Source organism: Neophocaena asiaeorientalis, unplaced genomic scaffold (genome assembly GCF_003031525.2).
Source record: "Neophocaena asiaeorientalis asiaeorientalis breed wild unplaced genomic scaffold, Neophocaena_asiaeorientalis_V1.1 scaffold229, whole genome shotgun sequence".
Taxonomy (NCBI): Eukaryota; Metazoa; Chordata; class Mammalia; order Artiodactyla; family Phocoenidae; genus Neophocaena; species Neophocaena asiaeorientalis.
The window spans coordinates 1,304,080-1,323,606 of NW_020174096.1; the positions used below are offsets into that span (position 1 = coordinate 1,304,080).

At 41.6% G+C, this 19,527-nt stretch overlaps 1 protein-coding gene across 1 annotated transcript in view; it reads left to right on the plus strand.

Moving 5' to 3' along the window:
- The window catches only part of IL7R (interleukin 7 receptor), a 29,529-nt gene extending 10,002 nt beyond the window's left edge, over nucleotides 1-19,527 (plus strand). Inside the window, exons 3-8 of the mRNA XM_024754621.1 lie at nucleotides 6,390-6,547; nucleotides 11,535-11,692; nucleotides 12,702-12,870; nucleotides 14,347-14,440; nucleotides 15,386-15,461; nucleotides 15,956-19,527. Of these exons, the coding sequence (XP_024610389.1) occupies nucleotides 6,390-6,547; nucleotides 11,535-11,692; nucleotides 12,702-12,870; nucleotides 14,347-14,440; nucleotides 15,386-15,461; nucleotides 15,956-16,459 (1,159 nt within the window). The 3' untranslated portion in view covers nucleotides 16,460-19,527. The remainder of the gene's footprint in view (nucleotides 1-6,389; nucleotides 6,548-11,534; nucleotides 11,693-12,701; nucleotides 12,871-14,346; nucleotides 14,441-15,385; nucleotides 15,462-15,955) is intronic.

The following is a 19,527-nucleotide window of genomic DNA, read 5'->3' on the forward strand; positions in this document are numbered from 1 at the left end:
TTTTTTTAATTTAATTTTTTTTTTTTTTTTTTTTTTTTGACTGCGTTGGGTCTTCATTGCTGTGCGCGGGCTTTCGCTAGTTGCGGCGAGCGGGAGCTACTCTTCATTGCGGTGCACGGGCTTCTCATTGCGGTGGCTTCTCGTTGCGAAGCACAGGCTCTAGGCACGAGGGCTTCAGTAGTTGTGGCTCGCGGGCTCCGGAGCGCAGGCTCAGTAGTTGTGGCACACGGTCTTAGTTGCTCCGCAGCATGTGGGATCTTCCCAGACCAGGGATCAAACCCATGTCCCCTGCATTGGCAGGTGGATTCTCAACAACTGCGCCACCAGGGAAGTCCCTTAAATGAGTTTTGAGAAACATGTTTGACATGTTGCCATCACCTCAGTTGAGATATAGAACCTTTCTTTCACCCTAGAAGGATGCCTCATGTCCCCTTCCAGTCTTTCCTCATCTCCTGTGGGCAATCACAGTTCTGAAATCTATCACCCTTTGGTTTTGCCGGTTTCTGATCGTTCTCATAAATGAAATAACACACTGCTCACTCTTTTCTGTCTGACTTCTTTCACACAACAAAATGTTTTAGAGATTTATCTATGTTGATGCTTATCTCATAGCTCATCTTTTCAGTTGCTGCATATTAATTCCACTGTTCAAATATATCACAAATTTTTAATCCTTTCTTGATGGATGTTTGAGTTTTTTCAAGTTTGAAGCTATTCTTTTTAGCTACTATTAACATTCTTATACAAATCAGTTTGTTGGTACATATTTTCATTTCTCTGAGGTAAAAACCCCAGAGTGAATTACTGTATCACAGGGTAGGTGTGTATTTAACGTTATAAGAAACTACCCAACAAGTTTTCCGAAGTGGTTATACCATTCTACTACCAGCAGTGTATGAGAGCTACACATCATTTCCAATATTTGGCTTTGAAAGTGTATCTCATGATTTTATTTATATTTCTCAAATAGCAAATAACGTTGGCCAGCTTTTCAGGTACAGTTGGCCATTTGTATGTCTTCTTTTGCCAAGTATCTGTTAAAGTCTTTTGTCTTTTTTCATTGAATTATTTGTCCTTTTATTATTGATGGATGTGAATTCTTTATATGTTCTGGATACAATTCTGATGTTAGATATATGTACTACAACTATTTTCTGCTAGTCTGTAGCTTGCCGTTTCATTTTATTAATGACATATTTTAATAAGCAGGAGGTTTTCGTTTTGATGAAGTCCAATGTATTTCATTTTTCTCTTTTATGTTTAGTGTTTTTTGTGTGATGACTGTCTGTCTACACTCAAATCTAGGAGGATATTTTCTTATGTTTTCTTCTAAACAGTTTACAGTTTTAATCTTTAAATTTAGAGCTATACTCCATATCCAATTAATTTTTGTGAGATTGAGGTTCATATTTTCCACACATTTGCTCAGTTGTTTCAGGACAATTTGCTGAAAAGATTTATTTCCATTGAATTGATTGAGTGCATGTTTTAAAATCAAGTAACCTTATGTGTATGAGTCTATTTCTGAACACTCTATGTTTTCCATTGATTAATATTTCTGTCATTGTGCCAATGCCAAACTGTCTTGATTATCATAACTTTATAGTAAGTTTGAAATCAAGTGCTCTGTGTCCTCCTTATTTGTTCTACTTTTTTCAAAGTTGTTTTGACTATTCTGAGTTCTTTGGGTTTCCACATAATTTTTTTTTTTTTTTTTTTTTTTTTTTTTTTTTTGCGGTATGCGGGCCTCTTGCTGTTGTGGCCTCTCCCGTTGCAGAGCACAGGCTCCGGACGCGCAGGCTCAGCGGCCATGGCTCATGGGCCCAGCCGCTCCACGGCATGTGGGATCTTCCTGGACCGGGGCATGAACCCGTGTCCCCTGCATCGGCAGGAGGACTCTCAACCACTGCGCCACCAGGGAAGCCCTCCACATAAATTTTGGAATCAGCTTGCCGACTTATTTTAAATCCTGCTGAGATTTTGATTAAAATTACATACACCAATTTGGGGGAAATTTCCATTTTTCAGCCCTGAGTTTGCTAATCCATGAATGCAGCTCTCTATTTATTTAGATCTCCTTTAATACCTCTCAGGAATGTTTTGTAATTTCCATTGCAAAGGCCTTAAACATCTTTTATTAATTTTATTTCTAAGCATTTTATGTTTTTATTGCTATCATAAGTGGAGCTATTACTTTTTAAATTTATTTTCCAATTTTTGGACACTAGTCTATAGAAATATAATTGACTTTTGTATACCGACCTTAGTGAATTTACTATATTCGTTCCTGTGATTGTGTTGGAGAGCCTTTATAGTTTTCCATGTGAACAAACATGCCTGCAAGTAAAGAAAGTCTTATTTTCTTTCTTTTCAAACTGGTGATTTTTATTTGTTTCTCTTGCCTTATGCACCGGCTAGAACCTCCAGTGCACTGTTGAATAAAAACTGTGAAAAATAGATATTCCTGCCTTGTCCTTACCTTAGGAGAAAACTGTTCACTAGTTCACCATTAGGTATGTTATTAACTATAGACCTTTTGTAAATGCCTTTTATCAGGTTGAGGATGTGTCTGCTGAGAGTTTTATCATAAATGGATGTTGAATTTTGTCATATGCTTTTTCTAATCACTTGAGTTGATCAGATTATTTATGCCTTTTATTCTGTTCATGTGGTGAATTGTATTGATTGATCTTTGATTGTTGAACCTACCTTGATTTCCTGCATGCACCCCACTTTATCATTATGTGTTAATATTCAATGTATTGACATTTTCTTGAGGAACATTCATTTGTAAATTTCTTTTCTGTAATATTTTTGCCAGCTTTCTGTACCAGATTTGAGCTAACTTCATAAAATAAGTTGGGAGGCGTTCATTTCTCCTCTATTTTCTGAAAGAATTTGTGTAGGAGTGGCACTATTTTGTATATATATGATAGAATTCACTAGCTTTATCTGGGCATAAAGTTTTCTTTGTAGGAAAGCTTATTAATAATAAATTGAACTTCTTTGAAAGAAAGAGAACTATTGCAGCATTCAATCTCTTCCTTATTTTCACTTTTGGGCACTCTTTTTAGATTACTCTAACTGTTGCAATATTCAACCATTTCTTAGAGTTTTCTTAGAGTTAATGTACTATTTCATGTAAAATATAAGAAACTTGCAACAATATCATTGTACTTATCACATTCTACCCTTTGTACTACTGTCATATATTTTATATCTATATATATTGGGTTTTGGGGGAGTTTTTTTGGCTGCATGGGGTCTTCATGGCTGTGCACGGGCTTTCTCTAGTTGTGGAGAGCGGGGGCTACTCTTCATTGCGGTGTGCAGGCTTCTCATTGCAGTGGCCTCTCTTGTTGCGGAGCATGGGCTCTAGGGGCGTGGGCTTCAGTAGTTGTGTTACGTGGGCTCAGTAGTTGTGGCTCACAGGCTCTAGAGCACAGGCTCAGTAGTTGTGGCTCACAAGCTTAGTTGCTCCACAGCATGTGGGATCTTCCCAGACTAGAGCCCAATCTTTGTCCCCTGCATTGGCAGGAGGATTCTTAACCACTGCACCACCAGGGAAGTCCCTACATATACTGTAAATGCCACAATAACGCTACAGTATTTGCTTTAAACAATCTTTATCTTTAAAGAATTTAAGAGAAGAAAATATGTATTGGCTTCTTTATTTATTCTGGTAAACCTAATTGCTTCCTGTAGATCTGAAATTCCACCTATTATTATCTCCCTTTGGTCTAAAGTACTTCCTAAAACAAATTATCTCAATTTTTATATAGCTGGAAATATCCTTATTTTGCCTTCATTATTGAAGAATATTTTGTAGTGTAAGGATTCAAAGTGGACATATTTTTCCCCTTCCAGAGTTTTAAATATATTATTCCAGTGTCTTCTCATTCACATAATTTCTGATGAGAAGTGATACTTTTCTCTGGATGCTTTCAAGATTTCTTATTTGCCTTTGCTTTTCAGCCATTTGACTATGATGTACCTAGGTGTGGTTTCCTTTGTATTTATCCTGCTTGGATTGGCTGAGTTTTTTAAACCTAAAAGTTGATATCTTTTGCTACATTTGGGAAATTTGAGAACATTATTTCTTTAAATATTTTTTAGCCAAATTCTTTCTTTTTGTTCTGGAACTCTAATTGCATATTTATTTATCACCTTGATATTGTCCCACAGGTCAATAAGACTTTCTGTTGTTTTAGATTAAATAATTTCTATTGATCTATCTTCAGCTTCACCAACCTTTTCTTCTGCCTTCTATCTGCTATTACATCCATCCCATACATTCAGTACATTTTTTAAAACTTTAAATTTGTACTTGTCAGTTATAGTATTTTCATTTTGTTCTCTTTTATAGTTTCCACTTCTCCACTAAGATTCTGCATTCATTCAATAATTATGACCATATTTTGTTTAACATATTTACAAAAGCTGTTGAAACGTTCTTTTCTGCTAGTTCCAACATCCAGGTCCTCTTGGTGTCAGTTTCCATTGACTGCTTTTTATCTTCACCATTTGTCACATTTTTCTATTTCTGCTCTTTTGTAGCAGCTTTTTTTTTTTTTTTTTTTTTTTTTTTTTTTTTTTGTTGTTTTTTTTTTTTTTTTTTTTTTTTTTTTTTTTTTTTCCGGTACGCGGGCCTCTCACTGTTGTGGCCTCTCCCGTTGTGGAGCACAGGCTCAGGACGCGCAGGCTCAGCGGCCGTGGCTCACGGGCCCAGCCGCTCTGCGGCATGTGGGATCTTCCTGGACCGGGGCACGAACCCGTGTCCCCTGCATCGGCAGGCGGACTCTCAACCACTGCGCCACCAGGGAAGCCCTGTAGCAGCTTTTGAATGTAGGAAGGACACTATCGATAATAGGGTGCTTTGTTGATTGATTGATTGGATTCTGATAACTTCCTCTGGCAAGTGTTAATTTTAACTCTGTTACTCAGTTAACTTGGCTGGATTAATCTCCAAATTCTTCTTTTGAGGCAGCACCAAAAATATCTTCTTAGTTCCTTCTAGAGCCATCTAGCTATTGCCATGGTTTCCTTGGATTTTCCTCCACATCTGCACAATTAAGGGGACATATAATAATTTAAGCAGAGTTTATATGCAGACTTTGTGTCTTCTCTGTCTAAAGTTTCCTCATTTCTAGGCTTTTCTCCCTTAAAAATACCCAGCCACTCAGGCCAACCGAAACTCTGTCCTCTAACTTCTCAAGACAGTAAAACTGTGGCCTTCTGTTAGATTCTAAATGCCCATCATAATGTGACCTGAGAAGTGCCTTCAGATAAAACAAAACAAGGGCTTCTCTGGTGGCGCAGTGGTTGAGAGTCCGCCTGCCGATGCAGGGCACGCGGGTTCGTGCCCCGGTCCGGGAAGATCCCACATGCCGTGGAGCGGCTGGGCCCGTGAGCCATGGCCGCTGAGCCTGCGCGTCCGGATCCTGTACTCCGCAACGGGAGAGGCCACAACGGTGAGAAGCCCGCGTACCGAAAAAAAAATACAACCTAAAAACAAGAATCTAATCCACCCTTTTCTAAAGAATTAAATTCTCCTAGTGTCTGCCTGCTTTTGGTTCTTCTCCAATGCTTTTAAATAGTATTTTCAAAAATATCTTGCTCCACGTTTTTAGTAATTATATGTTGATGGTTAGTGTGATATAAGCTACTCTGCCACTACTGGAACTAAAACATACTTTCTTTTGAAAATAGGAATTTTAAAAAAGAGTACAATTTGGAGCTTTTGATGTGGTCGCATAGTAGGCAACATTCTCTTTTCTTCCGTTTCCTGAAAGCCTGATTTTTATTGGGAATAGGAGGTCACAGAAGTGACAGAATTCAATTCCTAGAACATTTAATCTAAGGAACATGGGGAGAAGGGTTGATTTTAAAGTCTGTTGATGAGTTAAAAGTGGAACTCAGCCAAAATTACCTATGAAAATTCCCAAATTATCCATTAAGTGTATATGGTTTTATGTATATAATCCTTTAGACTATTTTATTATTTCCTTTAACCCTTTTTTTGTCAATATTTCTTTACAGGCTTTATTTTTTCAATTTATTCCTGCAGGATATCAAAAAAAGAAATTACCTTCCCACCTAAAGAAAGTACTTATCTTCTAACATTCAGTTATTACAAGATAAGAATTTTCCATTATTTTCATGAACATGCTTTAACTATTTCAGGTTCAATTGCATCTAATGCCTGAGTAAATCAATGCTGATTATAATGGCAGCAAAAAGCTATTTTATTTTAATTCTCTCTCTCTCAAATATGCATCTACCCTATGGACAAATTTAAAGCCACACAAATGAAAAGTAGATGTGACGCTATTCCTTCTACACAGAAACTCCTACTTGAATTAAGACAAATTCCTTTTTTGTTTCTACAGTGGGGCCCTTTTGGAGGTAGATTGCCTGAGTTTTAATAAACTGCAAGGGATGTATCTCATCAAGACAAAGAAATTCTTACTGATTGGAGACAGTAAAATATGTGTGAAGCTTGGAAGAAAAAGCATGACTTGCAAAAAAATGAACATAGTCAAAATAGGTAAGAAGTTGTATATGGGGGTATGTCACCATTTTTCAGATATCGGAAGACAGATATCTGTGTCTGAACTTTCTGTATGTTAAAGTAGACAAATCATGAAAACTATTTACAATAGAAAATATCAAATTCTCTAATGCATATAATTTCTTAAAAGAAATGAAAGTTTGAAGCTTATGCTATTTATTCTTACTGTGAGAGAACTCTGAGGGTCTTCAAACTGAGCTATGAAAAAGGGTGATTGACACTTACAGATTGCAGGAAGAGTTCATCTGTGTGAAGTGTCTAACTGGAGCTGGGCCTCCTGTACTTCACCCACACGCGTCTTTTCCTTCCTCACCTTACCTTTTCCTGAATTCCTTGTAATCTTCTCCCCACATACCTACCTGTGAGTGTATTTAGCAAAATTATCAAGTTATTTTTAAAAGTAAATATGCCTTCTGTATTAGACTTATCCAGAGGAAACAGAGCCAATAGGATAGATGGATATACATAGATACATAGATGAGAGATAGATAGATAGATAGAGAAAAAGAGATTCATTTTAAGGAATTGACTGCCATGATTTTAGGGGCTGGCAAGTCTGAAATCTGTAGGGCAAGCCAGAAGGCTAGAAATTCAGGTAAGGGTGGATATAGTGGTTTTGAGTCCAGAGGGCAGACCAGGCAGTCTGGAAACTCAAACAGCATTTCTATGTTGCATTCTTAAGACAAAATTGCTTCTTCTTCAGGGAACCTCAGTGTTTGCTTTTAAAGCCTTCATCTGATTGAATGAGGCTTACCACATTTTAGAGAGTAATTATTTTACTCAAAGTGTCCTGATTCAAATGTTAGTCATGTCTTTAAAGAAAAAAAAAAAAAATACCTTTAGATTAGTATTTAGCCAAACAACTGGGGACCATAGCCTAGCCAAGTTGACACATGAAATTACCATCACACCTTCCTAGGAGACTCACTATTGAGTGATGCATAGTCATATCTGATTTGGCCTAGAATATACATACAAAGTGTAATATGTATGTAGAATATACATATTACACTTGGCCAGAAAAAGTGATAATTATTATATTCCCAAAAAAGTACAATTTGAATTGCTAAATTTATATATATGTCTCCCTTGGTTCTATATAATATACATAATAATATGAATCATGGATTTCAGTAAATCCATTCGATTATCAGGTTATAAGTCAGTATTAATTACCAATTCACCATTCGGTTACCAAGCAAATAAAATGATCAGAAAGACTGGGAATATAGACACAAAAAGTCTTCCCATTACTTACAGATTCATCACACTGAGGTAAAAAAGGTTCTTTTTCAAAACCTCAGAGATACCCTGGTAGAGGGGAATGTCTAAGCCAGTTATGGTATATCAGTGCAACGGAATCCTAACTTCTTGTATTCATTCTACCTACGGAGATTTACAAGTGAAACCATATATGTAGGGAGAAAACTGTTCAAAGTGATTGAAGAGGTGCATTCTCTTTCTGGTTTTAAATACTATGGCTCTGTCTCTCCCTCTTCTCAACCTCCTCCCTTCACCCTCCTAAAAGAAAATTAAAGGTAAGAGAGCAATACTCATTAGAGGTGACAAAGAGAAACTTGGAATCTAGTCTCAGTTTTGTACCACTAATATAGTAAAGGGCGAAAGCAGAAGCTCCATGTTTGAACAGTCATCTTGTAGAAAAAGCAGAGGTAGAGTAGAAAAGAGACATTAGTCACGACCAGTGTGAGTGCTTAGGGGCGGTGGCACGACAGGATATCTCTGAGTATTGGGACACAAGCAAGCTGAGTTTTGGTCATTTGGAGACTAGGCTGCTATGGATGGATGTTCAGTTTGTGCGCAGGGCACTGTATCTAGAAGTTCATCATTTACTTTGCAAATATGTATTTACTCTCGGAGAGCAGGCAGAGAGGGCAGAGACTCAGTCCTGTGACACAGTCCTGAAGCCCCAGGGGAGAGCCCCTTCTTACGGAAACCCACCCCAGCACAGAGGGCCCACATGCATCTTAGTGCGTGAGCATGTGGACACTCAGGGCACGCCCACAGGCTCTTGGTGGCAGTCTGCCCCATCGGACTCTCCAGATCTCATATGCCCAGTGCTCTTCGAAGTCCACATTCTGTACCACCCGGCAGATGGAAAACCTGACCGGCCGCCACCTCTGAGGCACCAGAGGAGAGACAGGGTGTGCACTCTGCTGGTAGCATAGGTGTACAAATGGGTGCTGTGGCCACCTCGGGGCTTTGGAAAGCACGCCTGGGCAAGCAGCATGAGCGGTGGTGGAGACGTGTCTCCCAGTAGCATCGTCTTCTGGTTCCTGATGCTACAGTTCATTAATAGAACTGTTATTTAACTAAATTGACATTAGATGCTGCTGATTAAACCCCAGAGCCAAAGGTCCCCTGCAGCCACCAGTCCCCTCACTCACAACTCCTTCTTTAGGTGTGGGTCCCCAGTAAGTCTGGAGGGGCAGCTTCCGTCTCCCCGCTTTTCTTGTCAGGGTAAATTCATGTAATAGTTCAAGTTGTGCCAAGAATAAATTAACTTTTTAAGATGTTGCTTGAGGAATGAGCACCTTTTTTTAATTTGCTCAAATGTACCATTGGGTTTAGAAGAAGACCTGTGTGGGGAGAGCCTGAACAAGCCAGTGGGAGAGAGCTGAGCACAGAAATAAAAGCTCAATGAAGGAGAGAGAATTCATTTGTATCACTTTTTAGATTCTGCATATAAGTGATATCATATGATATTTGTCTTTCTCTGTCTGGCTTACTTCACTTAGTATGATCATCTCCAAGTCCATCCATGTTGCTGCAAATGGCATTATTTCACTCTTTTTAATAGCTGAGTAATATTCCATTGTGTATATATATATATAGCACATCTTCTTTATCCACTCCTCTGTCAATTGACAGTTAGGTTACTTCCACGTTTTGGCTACTGTAAACAGTGCTACAATGAACATTGGGGTGCATGTATCCTTTTGAAGCAGGTTTTTCTCCAGATATATGCCCAGGAGTGGGATTGCTGGATCATATGGTAGCTCTGTGTTTAGTTTTTTAAGGAGCCTCCATACTGTTCTCCATACAAATGAACTTATTTACAAACCAGAAACAGACTCACAGGATAAACTTAGAGGATGAACTTATGGTTACCGGGGGGAAGGGGAGGGGAGAGGGATAGATTGGGTGTTTGGGATTGACATGTACACACTGCTATATTTAAAATAGATAACCAACAAGGACCTACTGTATAAATAAATAAATTTTTAAAAAAATAAATAAATGAAGGAGAGTGAGACTCAGGATCAGACAGAATTGGATTTACATCTTATTAACTCATCCTATGGGGGCTGAACTTAGCTAATTAACCCCTCAGACTCAGTTTCCTCATCAGTATACTGGTAATGAGTGAGTGTTGATGCAAGATGGCATAAGTTAAGAGCTTGGCACTTAGTAAGTATGTAATCAACATCAGTCTGTTCTTCCCTGAATTCTTCCATTTTTGAGAGGCCTTGGGAGATGGGGATGCAGCAAGGGATTCAGTGTCAAAGGTTTTGTTGAGAATGTGAATCTTAATCATTTCCTTGAATGGCAGGTAGAAACTGGCTTGGCTGGTGTCAAAGGACTGACAGTCTTCTCTGTTGGTCTGTTCCTCTACACCCACTACCTTTCCTCCTGCTTCCCTTTGGGGTATCTTCCCTGTTTATAGTGCATCTAAGGGTAAAAAAAGGGTAAACTTCCCCTTGCAGAAGACATCCAATGGTAAAGAAAGAAGCACTTCTTCTTTTTCAGTACCTCTGGGGGAATCAAGGCAGGAGACATTTAGGCAGCCACCACTACGAGCAAGTGATTATGACAAGGGGGCCAAACTTCACCACATGAGCTCATTTTACTGGGTCAGCAAGTCAGTCTTAAAGCCCAGATCATATAGCCTGGAATCCAGCTCAGTCTACTGTGTGAAGTTGTGATGAACACTCCCTCACTAACAATAGGTTTAGGTTAGATTTTAACCTATGCATCTCCCAATCTCTGTCTGAGATCAGCCATGCAAACAAGTGGCTGTCCCATCCCTAGACAACTAAGTTCCCAGGCTTTAGTGAAAGAACAGCAAAGAGGTCAAGACAGGGAAACCCCAAGTCAAGGGTGGGAGGTGTCCTGACACACATGTGCTCGTAAGATTTCAGTACCTTTCTCTGGGTTTGTTCTGCCTGAAATAATACCTCTCTCCCTCCCACAGTATTTCATATATGGTGCCTCTGATCCTAGGCAGGTAGGCAGGAGGAAGAAGCCAGAGAGGAGTTTAGAGCTAAAGCAAACAAGACTGAAGGAGCAGGCAACCTGCAGTTACACCAGAAGTTACGAGGCAGGGCCAGGATGCAGATCCCCAGTTTCCATGTAACTGAGATGAGGTGTAAGGCCCCCAGTTTTAGCGGAATAATGAAGACTCAAAGTTCAAATTCTCCTGCTTCGGGGCTAGTTAGGAACAAGTCCTCTAGTACTCAAAAGGAGAAGAGAATATGTTTTCTGCGTAAAATTAGCACTAGCTACTGTAACCAATACGCCCTAAAACATATATCTCCACCACCATAAGTTTATTTCTTGCTCATGTAAGAGCCAAAATGGGTGTTTCTAACCTGTGGGTGGTGCTCCTTCAAGCAACATTCAGGACTCCTCCATCCTGGGGCTCCACTCTCTTCAACATATGGCTCCAAGTGGCAGAAGGGGACCGAGCATGGGGTCACACATGTGGGGTTTCTGGGCCAGGAAGGGAGGCGGTGCACATCACTTCCACCCACATCCTTCACAAGAACACACCCAACTGCAAGGGAGGCTGGGAAATGTAGTCAGGCTTTGAACCAGGAAGAAGAAGAAATGGTTTTTACTGACCCAGAATAGGAATGTGATTTTCAGAGTAGATGAACTTTAAAAATTATAATTATTTCCTTGACTACCCTATAGAATGACTTCATTTCTTTTTCCTTTTCAGTTAAACCTGAGGCTCCTTTTGACATAAGAGTCGTCTATCGCAAGGGAGCAAATGACTTTGAGGTGACATTTAATACATCGCACTTACAAAAGAAGTATGTGAAAGAATTAATGCATGAGGTAGCCTACCGTCAGGAAAAAAATGAAAATGATTGGATGGTATGTAGGTCAACTACATTTATACGTTATAAAATTTATGAAGATGTATATAAAAATATCTTAATAGGGCTTCCCTGGGGGTGCAGTGGTTGAGAGTCCGCCCGCCGATGCAGGGGACACGGGTTCGTGCCCTGGTCCGGGAAGATCCCACATGCCGCGGAGCGACTGGGCCCGTGAGCCGTGGCCGCTGAGCCTGTGCGTCCGGAGCCTGTGCTCCGCAACGGGAGAGGCCACAACAGTGAGAGGCCCACGTACCGCAAAAAAAAAAAAGAAATTGGGCTTAAATTACCACACATACAACTGACAGATGGTTAATATTCTTAAAATATAAAAAGGTCTTATGAATCATTAAGAAAAGGACAAATATGACAATAGAAAAATTAGCAAGAAAGTTGGAAATGTCTCACAAAATAGAAAATATATAATTTCAATAAGTATAAAAAACTAATAATCAAATAAATCTAAATGTACATAACCATAGGTATTACTTTTTACCCATCAAATTGATAGAGTACTTTTTCCTCCTAAGGATGACACACATTATTGGAGAGACTCTGTCTCTATATTGCTATTCACAATGTAGAATTATATCTTTCCAGAGGAAAATGATTCTTGCTCACTAACCTTACCATTCCCTTTCATCTCTCCATGGGATGTGAAATGGGAGGGAAAGAAAAAGAAGAGATTAGAGTGTGGAAAGGAAGGCGGGAGCCTGGGAGTGATTTATACCCTCCCTGACTGGGAGAACCCAACTCACATGAATAAAGAAAAGGACCCATTTTATCACTGCCCTCCTTGACCACTTGCAGCATTGTTTGTGAGCTCACACACCCTGCCCCAATTCTGCTTCCAACCCCTCCACGTCAGAGCTCCTTTTGCTCACAAATATGAGAGAACCTCCAGAGAGTGCCCACATGACTAAAGACACTCAACTTGAAATGATTTGGGAGATGTGAGCACCGCCTCTTTTTCCACCTTAAAAATGTAGTGGCCTTTTTTTGCTCTTCAGCACATGAATTTATCCAGTACAAAGCTGATGCTCCTACAGAGAAAGCTACAACCCAATGCAATGTATGAGATTAAAGTTCGGTCCATCCCTAACACCAACTATTTTGAAGGCTTCTGGAGTGAATGGAGCCCAAGTTTCCACTTCAGAACTCCAGAGACCAATGACCCAGGTGAGAAGTGACTGGAGTCTGTTCCCCCCCACCCCCATAGTGCTTTGCATGTCAAAGTCTGTGAGAGACAGTGAGAGCCAGAGAGATGAAACAAACCCACAAGTTAGGACTCCCCAGAGGGCATTCTTACACTTTCTTTGAAAAATGACCTGCCATCTTTGCCCCTTTTGTGAAGAACGAAGAAGGGGTGGGAGTAGGGCTCTTAGTCACTGATCAGCTGATGTAGGCTGTCTGGACTTTACTGTCCTGGGCACTCCTGGGAGCCACTAGTTCTGAACAAAATTCCCACCCACTACCTCTAGTTGACCAATTCAGACTGGGATCCCAATGGCCGGTCCCGCCAAGTCCCTCTAGGGAATACCATAGAGAGTGGCAGATGGGTAGGCTGGTGTGGCTTTCCCATGTCTCCTTTTCTAGAATAATGAAGATATCCTGGGGGTCTAGGAACTGAGAACAGCCAGAAGAACCAAAGGGCATAGCTCAGGCAGACCACTGGGGACCCAGAGCACCCCACATATACCTTCCCTTTGGGGGATGCACGGAACAGCTCTGCTGCACCAGCCTCCCGTCCTTACCCTAGGAATTGCTGAGGCTGCAGGGTAGAGCATCTCTCATCATTCCTCTGCTCAGCTTCTCTCTCTTGGTGGTGGAAGTTAGGCAGGGGGTGCTGCTGTCTTTAATGTTAGGTCACTTTTAAATTCCAAGTGACAGATGTTCTGGACCTGGTCACCTAAGTCGGTGCTGAAACCGTGTACAAGCTCCGGTGTCCTTGTCTTTTGAAGTGAAAGGCTGACTCAAGAGTTAATGATTGAGAAATGTGAAGGTGTAGAAACAAAGAATAGCTATTGGGCTGGGGAACTGGTAACAATTTATAGATTATAAATCCGCCACATCTGCCACCGAACTCATGGTTCCCTGAGAGATACAGATAAAGGCCTGACACACATTCCTAAGTTGCTTTTAACAGGAAACACCCCCCTACCAGATGAAAACTGCTGACCACAAGAACGTAGACCCTAGACTGTTTTGAACCAGAAGGTTGATGATGCTGACTCCCCATTTCCTCCCCACCAACCAATCAGAAGAATGTCCACAAGCTGGCTACGCCCTGCTCCTTGAACACTCTAAGACTCCTCACTACCCCCTCCAGGGTGGGTCACGTAGTCTTGAGGGCATTAGCCCGCTGTGGCCCCATTTGCTTGGCAAAGCAATAAAAGCTACTCTTTTCTATTTCACCCAAAACTCTGTCTCCACGTTTCTATTCAGCACCAGTGAACAGAGGCTGTGTCAGCAACACTGTCACTTACTGAAGCCCAAATTCCCCCATAAAAGCTAGTACATCATCCTGTTTACTGAAAAGCAACTTTCACGAAATAATAAATGGGCCCAAGTTACTAAATAAACTCAAAGCATCCTGAAGGTCTCCCCCACGGCACGCTTCATGATTGCTAACCAAGATCTGTCCTTGCCTTCCAGGGGAGATGGATCCTGTTTTACTAATTATCATCATTCTGAGTTTCTTCTCTGTGGCTCTGATGCTCGTTCTGGCCTGTGTGTTGTGGGAAAAAAGGTGAATTTCTTTAACTAATCAAGAGAGTGTTGATGTGGGATTCCAGACAGTCAGAGCTCTAGTCCTGTTTAATGATGAGAAAACTGCAAAGGGGAGTAAGGCATTTCAGGAATTGCAGGGCCCTATATCCCTCTTCATCCTCAGGCACTGATGAATTTCCATAGTTAATTTCACAAGAGGTAAAAATATATAAACTGAGCATAGGGCAAATCCTTCCCCTCAAACCTTTCCTCCCAAGTGTCCTCAGTGGGTAAGAGCCATCCTCCCAGAATGCCTGGGCAGCTGGAGGGACCCATTTGTAAATGCAGAATGTTTCTGAGGTCTTAGCTTTCAGCACACAAATTCATGAGACTTTTGCATTCCACCCCATGATAGGGCCACGCTTGTTTCATCATTTAGACACACTTCAGTAGAGTTATTAATGTTTTAGGAAGATGCCCTCAAAGCAGGGTCACATACCCGCCGCCCCTCAAGATACTCCAGTTTCTAAAGTACCACCCTAAAGCAATTTCCCTGTGTAACTTTGAAAGTATGTCTCACTTCCACCAAAATGAGAGCAGAGGAGTTGCTGCCAATGATGAGAAAAGAAAGATGACAAAGCCTATTTTGGGGAGTAGATGAACAGATCAGATTTTAGTTTCATAACTACATCATTGCCAAGACTTATTGTTCCTTTTCTCCAGGGCTCTTGGCCAGGGGTGTATCATTGTTGTCTGGTTCACAGAGTAGATCAGTGACAATGGTCTCTGGTCCAACCCCTCCATGGACTGGTGGGACTCTGAGGCCCAGAGAAAGCAAGTCACTTGTCCAAGATCACCCACCTAGTTGTGACAGAGCCAAGGCTAGAAATCTGCTTTTCTGACTCCTGGCTCAGAGTAAGTGGGAAGGTCTACTGTGCCTGCTCCCTCCACCATTCATTACATCTTCAACGTCCTTTTATTTCAGAATCAAGCCTATCATATGGCCCAGTCTCCCTGATCATAAGAAGACTCTGGAACAACTGTGCAAGAAACCAAAAAAAGTGAGTGCGTCTGGTGCTTCCATCACTATGTCAGAGGCATCCCAGCAGCCAGTTTCTAAAGTACCACCCTAAAGCAATTTCCCTGTGTAACTTTGAAAGTATGTCTCACTTCCACCAAAATCAGAGCAGAGGAGTTGCTGCCAATGACGTTGCAGGATGAGGAATGGCTGAACCTCAAGTGTCTGTCTTTCGTGTATCACATAACTAGGGTCCCTCATAAGATTCCAGCTGCAGGTTCCTGGAGGTGGGAAACTAAAATGAAATACAAGTCTCAGAATTTCCCAGACTTCCCAAGGGATACTTCAGACCCTGAAGTATCACAGCACCTCCAGAGGCAAAGAGTCAACCAGAACATGTGGGTAATTCTCTGACATACCCTGGTAAACCCCTGTTGGAAAGTTCTTGAGCTCTTTTCCTGAACAGAACATTTGCTGATGTGTCTCTCTGGTGCAGTCTTAATGCCTCTCTCTCTTTTTTTTTTTTTTTTTGTGCAGAATTTGAATGTGAGTTTCAATCCTGAAAGTTTCCTGGACTGCCAGATTCATAAGGTGGATGGCATTCAAGCTAGAGACGAAGCAGAAGGCTTTCTGCAAGATCCTCTTCCTCCACAGCTAGAGGAGTCTGAGAAGCAGAGGCTCGGAGGGGGTATGCAGGGCCCCAACTGGCCCTCCGAGCATGTAGGCATCAGCCCAAAATCTTTCAAAGGAGAGTCGTCATTCAGGTGCCTGGCTGGGAACATCAGTGTGTGTGATGCCCCTGGGCTCCCCTTCTCCAGGTCCCCAGATTGCAAGGAAGGTGGCAAGAATGGGCCTCTCCTGTACCAAGACCTGCTGCTTGGCCCTGGAACTACAAACAGCACCCTGCCCCCTCTGTTTCCATTCCAACCCGGAACCCTGACATTGAACCCTGCTGCCCAGGGGCAGTCCATCCTCACTTCCTTGGGATCAAGTCAAGAAGAAGCCTATGTCACCATGTCCAGCTTCTACCAAAACCAGTGAATTGCAAGAAATCGATGGCCAGAACCATCATGATGAACAAAGATAACCGAGTCCCACTCTCGCTCACAGCACAAAGAAGACAAAATGAAAGCAGCCCCTCGACATGGTCCACAGGATTCTGAAACAGTGTTTCGACCACACCTCCCTGCTTCAGTGGCAAGAGACAGGAGGCAGGGGCATTCTGCTTCAGGCAATGCAATGATTCATTTATTTCAGAAAGGAAAAAAAGCAGAAAAGCGTGAAAGAAAGGGTGGAGGAAAAGATGGAAGGGTGGGGAGGGCAAAAGGGAGCAACGGAAGAAAGAAGGAGAGGAGAATTAGAATAAGAGATACCATTATCAGGAATCACTATGTACACAATGCTATTCTACGTGCTCTACACATCTTCACACTGCGTCCTCACAATAATCCTGGGAGGTGGGTGCGATTAGTATCATTCTCTATGTTACAGATGATGAAACTGTGGCTTAAATTAGCTTATCCATGCTCCCCACTCAGCAAGGAATAGAATCAAGATTTGCTGCCCAGGAGTCTAACTGCATCTCCTCCAAGTCATGTGCCTTCCTCTTAACTAGGGACTGTCCCACTCTCGAGCCAGACCTCACTTAGAACAGACCTCACTTAGAACAGGGTGACTGTATAGTGTATTGTCCAAACTGGGTCACTTTTGCAAGTGAAAGGGGAAGTTATAAATAATCACTCCAGGACAACAAGCGTAAACCAGGACAGTCCCAGGCAAATGGGGACCTATGGTCACCCGAACTGAAAAGGCTACAAGGAAGACAGGGGGCGGGAGGAATGGCCTCATGACATATGAGGCACCATGGCCAGCCATGTCTACAAAAAGTGGAGAAGGTAAGACGAAGCCACAAAGACCATTTTATTCCATTTTTCTGAAAAAGTGCTCAAGAGAGAATCAACTAGAAGCCTGGAATTTCTATTTTTAGTTATCAAGAGCACGATCCACTTGCTCCTCCCACCCAGGGGCATCCATTGATGATGGAAGAACCTGTTACTGACTCAGGACACTGGTGCGTTCGAGCCGTGAGCCAGGAAATAATGTTTCTATATGTGTAGAGACTTCCCAACCCAAATCCATCCACCATCCTGATTTCTATCACCATGAATGTTGCCACAAAACTTCAGGGAGAAGGAATTACAAGCCCATGCAGTGAGTGAGCCGACTGTGGCCATTTTCCCGAAGATATAGAGAACATCTAACATGGGTCCTCTTGCATTTCTTGGTCCAGATAAATTTTTAAAGGCTGTCTCAAGCCAAATCAAGGCAGCGAAGCAGTCTCAGCTCAAGGCAGTGCAGCTGATGCCTCTACACAAGCCCCCATACCATCCCCATCGCCACTCCAGGTGTACACAGATCAAGAAGGACATCTGTCCAGGATTGATATTGTTGTTTGGGAGTTTGTCCTCATTGTTGTCATTTATGTTTTGCCTTTTCTCTTTGTTGTGTTTTTAATTTGTTTGGTGGGAGATTAAGTGCTTTTAATTTTTAAAATTTTCTTTTTGGTTTTATTTTGTGATGTCTGTGAAGTGAGTTTTAAAGAGTGGACTAATAGACCTTATCTGTTGGCTGAGAGACCTAATGATAATCAGACTAGTTCAGTGTTGTACCTTCCAGTGCTTTTCTCAGAATCACTAGCAATGACTATAGTCCCATAATCCCTTAGATTTGCTCAGCACTTCTGTGATTTTTCAAAGCACCTCTGTAAGCGTTACCCCTTCCGTTTTCTTGACAAGTATTTATGGAAAGCTTGCTCTGTGCCAACCACAGTGGTAGGCTGGGAGGTCTAAGACAAACAAGGTTGGGACCCTGCCCTCACAAAGTGAAAAATCTAATGAAAGGTAGCTTGCAAACAAATCATTATAACACAAAATGCGGTCATGGAGGCATGTTCAAAGCTCCCTGCTGGAAGACAGGCAGGGAAAATGCCACAAGAGTGGTACACATCTTTGTGGAAGAAAAGCAGAATCTGCCTGGCGTGTGGGCAGAAGACATCTTCCACCAGGCAGAGGTGGGTTATTTACCTTCTGTAGAAACGTGAGCCAAGTCTCGAGGAAGAGGTCATCACAGGAAACCTCACGCCCAGCCTAGCTCTCTTGCATCTTATTCACAGAGGTCCTATGAAGTACTTACCATTATTATCTTTGCCTTGTGTGAAAATGGGGACACAGACAGGACAGGTAAGTTACTCAACCTTACATGTTAAGTCAGGACTGGAAGCTGTAAGTTTGTATCCCTCACGTAAATAAACAATCTCTCAAAGAAAGGAGCGGATAGGTCTCAAGGAAGATCAAGGTCCCTCCAGCTTTAAAATCCTGTTAGCATAGATTATCATTTGAATTCAGTGTGTGAATGTCTGTCTGTTACCGGAGGTATGTAAAATCTATGTATCATACTCTTATAATCATAACTGCTGCTAACGCTTGATTATATACTGTATAATGTAAGATTACAAATTTGTTCTGACCAGCCCACTTTGGGATTTCATTAAGAAAGAAAAACTCCTGGTCAGAGACAGTGCATAAATCAGAGATGCAAACTGCTAGTTCTATATGGCGTGAAATGAAAAGAAAACTGATAAGTAATTTGGTCAATTAAACAACCATGTCTGAATCTAGGGCACCCTGGCTTATTCGACTGACTTTCTACCAGCCTTTGCCTCTCCCTTCATTCTCATTTCCAGGGGAATTTGCTTCAGAAAAGCCAAGTGTGGGCTGTTTCAGATGTGCATGCTTGTGTTTTCAGAGCATTTGTAGAGAGGCTACAAGACTTAGAATTGGTCAGGAAGGCAGTGAGCATATGTGATCAGACAGCTGGAATGATGGAGATCAGATGGCATTTCTGCCAGTCCCGTTGTTTCTCTTCGGGGTTATTCTTTAAAATATCCATTGTTCACTACACCGAAAGTCTCTGATTTGACTGTGTACTTCCACATGCATTACAAACATTTTGCAATGCTGCTAAGTGTATTATAAGTATCCGATGTGTGTTACAGTCATATATTTAATTAAACACTATGGAACTCTCTGTGACTGCACTTGTCTTCTATG